The sequence below is a fragment of the Lutra lutra genome, chromosome 4 (genome assembly GCF_902655055.1).
Source record: "Lutra lutra chromosome 4, mLutLut1.2, whole genome shotgun sequence".
Classification (NCBI taxonomy): domain Eukaryota; kingdom Metazoa; phylum Chordata; class Mammalia; order Carnivora; family Mustelidae; genus Lutra; species Lutra lutra.
Window position 1 is genome coordinate 55,458,890 of NC_062281.1, and position 4,811 is coordinate 55,463,700.

The window sequence follows — 4,811 nt, forward strand, 5'->3', positions numbered from 1 at the left end:
ACTACATCTTCCTCATCTATGAAAAAATTCACAGCACAGGTCTGGATGGAACAGAAGGCTATTGCTTAATAAACTGTTGTTGGCTACCTTGCTCATTGATTTTAAGTCAATCTCTCAATTAACACGTATTTATGGTGGTGGGTATTATGGAGGGCACGCATTGCATGGAGCACTGGGTGTGGTGCAAAAACAATGAATTCTGTCACACTGAAAAGAAAAAAAAAGTATTTATGATCACCACTGATGGAGAGGAGTTTCTGTAAGGCACTATGGAACTACAAAGAAATACAATAGTATTCTTATTCTCAAGAAGCTTTCAAATTTAGGAAATGGAATACATGGATATAAAAATATGGAGTGTATGGATAGAAACACATGCAAAATATGGTGTCAAATAGAGATACAGGTAATTTGTGTTAGAAATTCAGAAGAATCTCAAAGCCTTGGTGCTATGGGGAGAGTGGGCAGGAATGGCTTTACAGTTACGGTTGCCAGATTCAGCAAGCAAAAATACGAGGTGCGTAGTTAAGTTTTAACCCAAAAATTGCATGGGACATACTAAAAATCATTCCTTGCTTTTCTGAGGTTCAAATTTCATTGGGTGATTTATATTTTATACAGCAACTAGAACAAATGGACCTGGATGGTAAAGACTGAGTGGTGTTAAGGAGAGCAACCAAGGGAGAAGATATGTTTATTATTGTTGACATGGAAATGGGGTTCTGAAGAAGCTATTTGGAAGGCTTTTGTGGGTGGGCAGTGAGTTAAATTCATGCAAGAAAAGGATAACTGAACTACAGGGAGAATCATTCACTTCATTTTCAGGGACTACACTACAATGAGGTTTTCAGGAGTTGTGTCCTGACAGAAAGACTTCCTGGGGCTCAGTTTTGCTCTGTGATGTTGGGTAAGATGTTCTGAATTTTTGTTCATGTGAAAAGGTTATGACTTAAGATATTGTATTTACATTAAGACAACCATTCGTATATTTTTTACCAGAATGTCACAATATCATGAATTTTCTACATGTTACTTAAAAGAAATTTAAGCTCGAGGGTTTGGTTTTGAGTCCACTCTCAGGAATAATTCTGTGGGAAAATTTGAGAAGCTCAGAAGTGAGAATGAGTAGTTAGCTGGAAGTCCTGATTTGCCTGCACAGTTCTAGGTGAAGCCTGTTAATAATATCCTCTTTCACTGTCAGAATTTGGTCATTACAATTATCTTAGCAATAGGGAGCCACTGAACATTTTGAAAGGGGCGTTACCTGGTGAAAGCGTCTTAGAAAGATTTATCTAGTCATTTTATTATGCAGGAAGGACCTGTTACCACGAGATACACTTAAGATGCAACCAAATAAAGTTCAGCAGGTAATGTGGTATGACTTAAGAAAGCAGTAGGGAACGGCAAAGGGAAAAGAAAGGGGAAGATAGTTACTAGAAACCATATGAAAGAACAATGGATAGTAAACAATAACTGTATTTGGAGTTAAGGGCAGAGGAAGAGAGCAAAAGAGCCTTACAGATGGGTGGTTAAGGAAGCTTTCCAGACAAACTGTCACTAAATCTGAGTGCAGTAGGATAGGTTGGCCACACCCTAGAGTATAGGTCAAAATATATGGAATTTGGATTACCTTTTTTTTTTATCAACAATGAAAAATCCCAAGCAAATATGAAGGCTATTAGAAATGCACTAATAAGATTTCACTATTGATATTTCATACTTTGAACTGACAATCCCATTGACTGGTTTTTGGAACTCAGCATATATTAATTTTTTCTTTATACCCCAACACCAAGTAAAGTTCTGGGCAGTTTGTAAGGATGTGGGAAGTAACAGGTAATTCCATATAATCTTTCTCATAGTTGGATGCATTTGCTATTAACTATTAATGTTCGCAAGTTAGTGTATTTCTCTAGTGAATTCATTTAAAATTCAACCCATATGATGTACAATGATTCTATAGCAATACCCTTTCACCTAATGATGTATGAACACTAATTGTTTTTCCATTCTTCCAAATGGCTACAGTGGACTATGAATCATGGTAGCAGTGGCTTATTTGGGTTTGGAGCACAAAGAATATATCAGGCACCGTGCTACAATATATGCATGCATTTCTCACTTACTCTTCTCGATAATGTTAGGAGAAAGATACTATAATGAGACTAGATTTACAGATGAAAGAAAAAGATGCAGAGAAGTGGAGCAGTTTGCCCAATAGCCAACAGATCATGAAGTGTGGAGTTCAGTTTGATTATGGGTCTGACTGGTTCTATGTGCCTTGCCTGTAATGCCATTCACTTCCTCCAACTATCTGTTCAGATGCATTACACATACCTTCACCATCTCCATATTGTTTTTTTTTTTTAAGATTTTTTTTATTTATTTATTTGACAGACAGAGATCACAAGTAGTCAGAGAGGCAGACAGATAGAGAGAGAGGTGGAAGCAGGCTCCCTGCAGAGCAGAGAGCCCGATGTGGGGCTTGATCCCAGGACACTGGGACCATGACCTGAGCCGAAGGCAGAGGCTTTAACCCACTGAGCCACCCAGGTGCCCCTCCATATTGTTTTTTAACAAGAAAGTAATGCATGTTACTATTGCCTTTGAAAATAAAGAATCCAAGACTTTTTTCTCTTCCCATTTTTCTTTGGCACTTGTTCCTTAATTAATTCCCACATGTGACTTACTGACTACAGAACTATAGGTCAAGTACAGAGACTTAGAGAAATAGAGTATAAGGTGTTTTTTTCACTTGTATGTTTCACTTGGATAGTAAATACTGGCAGAGATGGCTACAAAACTCAGGAACAGTTTCTCAAAAGGAACTCTGAGTATGTGTATTCTTTTATGACTGAATATATCCTTATACACTCCTATCATAGCTAATGAAGTAAGTGGTAATTATCTAGGCATTTTAGGGGGGAAAATGCATTGCATTGGTTATTTGGATATTTTAAGAGCAATATATTTTGCCTGGCAATTACCTGAATTTTTTAATTTTCTTCCATTTTCCATTTGTGTTTGTGTGTGTGTGAATCTGAGGATTTTTTTCTTTGAAGAACAAGGAGTATCCAGGAGAAAAATACAATTGGTACTAGAGATTTAATAGATTAGATCTTGGTTTAGATTAAATTAGTAGCAGAGAAATTAATTGTACTTAGTAAAATATGAAATAGACAAACACATATATAATGATTTCCTCACTAAATGATTTTCTTCTAAATATGCAGTCTTCACATAGATCAGAATCAGTGATCTTACAGCTTTCTTTGGCACCTTTTTCCATGTCATAAATTAAGCTCTTCATCTTTCTTTTAACTTGATTTTGACCATATTGTGTGTGTGTGTGTGTGTGTGTGTGTGTGTGTGTGTGTGTGTGTTGCATTTGATAGTTTGATTGCTTTGGGGTCCTAGAGCTTGAGGTCAGATTATTTTCTAAAAGTCAAATCTGTTATCCTATTTAGAAATACTTTTGGGTGCTCTATCACTATGATTTTCTTCTTGAAAGAGGAAATAAATGAAATGGATTTTATTTAAAACACTTGTATACCACATTAGCTTGAATTTGGACCTTAAAAAAAGGTTGATGAATATAGTTGATGAATATGTAATTGAAGATTCAACATTGACATGAAAAATAAATCTCCCATTTTTGAAGGTCTATTTTAACATCCCAGAAGATCATTGATATGAGGTAATGTTCTAGATATTTCTGCTACGATGATGTAATGTTAATTGGCTTAGCACAAAAATGGATTCAGTCTACATTCATTCTACCCACCTCCTCCCCACCCCCCAAATTATGGTTTCCTAAGATATAATTACCAGGGAGAGTTTGAAAGATTAATGTTTGATCAGCTGAAACGGCATACTTTTCCTGCAGGAATAGATATCAAATCAAATTAGGGGACATTTAGGAAGGTCAAAGCTGTACAACCCATCACTGGGTTGCACAGAAACATATGAGGCTCTTAAATTTCAATTTGATTGATTTTTGGCAAAGCAGCTGTGACAAGGAAAAGAAATTGGATGACATGAATCAGTCCTTGTGATCAAAAATGTAATAAGAACGGTAAATTGTACCAATCTGAGACCTCACCTTACCCTTGATTCCAGTTAAACCTCCTGCTGAGTTTAATGAGAATCCCACTATATCATGCAGGGTTTTGCCCTTTTTTTCTCTCCCTCTAATGAAAGACATTCTTACAGTTCTACATGGAGATTTACACTGGTTTATCGGAGTAATGAAAGCTCTTTATTCTGTTTATATTTCAAGACTTTATTGCCAACCTAATTTTGAGTATTCAAGGAAATTTTTTCTTAGGCCTTAACACTACCAGGTAGTATGAATAAAATGATAGCCCAATGCAATAGCTAGATTGGTGGGTACTTAAATGAGAGAACGCCATCTCAGACACTCAGGCGAGTCGGCTCACCTGGGTGAGTAGAGTTCTCTCATACGAATGACTCTTCCCTTCCTGTAGCCTCCTGAGCTGGAAGCAGCTGTCATCTGAGGCTGCCATGCCGTTCTCTGAATATGTCTGCAAAACGGCTTCCTCCGGCATCTATGTAATTTAAATTACTCCCCATTACTTTTTTCCCCTTCCCATTACTTTTTAATTTTATTGGCTGAAAACTGGAAAAATACTTCCCATCGATTCTTAATTCAGCAAAAACTCATACTTCCTATCCAGACTAATTACTGCATTTGTGGGCTCAATTTCTAGAATCCAAAATGTTTTAGTTATCAATGATAGGGATGTCAGTTTCCTCTTTCACTTTGTTATAATGTGTGAACTTTCTCTGGA

The 4,811-nt window shown here is 36.6% G+C and overlaps 1 protein-coding gene across 1 annotated transcript in view; it reads right to left on the reverse strand.

Annotated features, from left to right (window-relative positions):
* STMN2 (stathmin 2) overlaps window positions 1-4,568 on the reverse strand; it is a 27,895-nt gene extending 23,327 nt beyond the window's left edge. The window contains exon 1 of the mRNA XM_047724877.1: window positions 4,440-4,568. Coding sequence (XP_047580833.1) covers window positions 4,440-4,568 — 129 coding nt within the window. The remainder of the gene's footprint in view (window positions 1-4,439) is intronic.
* Between the last annotated feature and the right edge of the window lie 243 nt (window positions 4,569-4,811).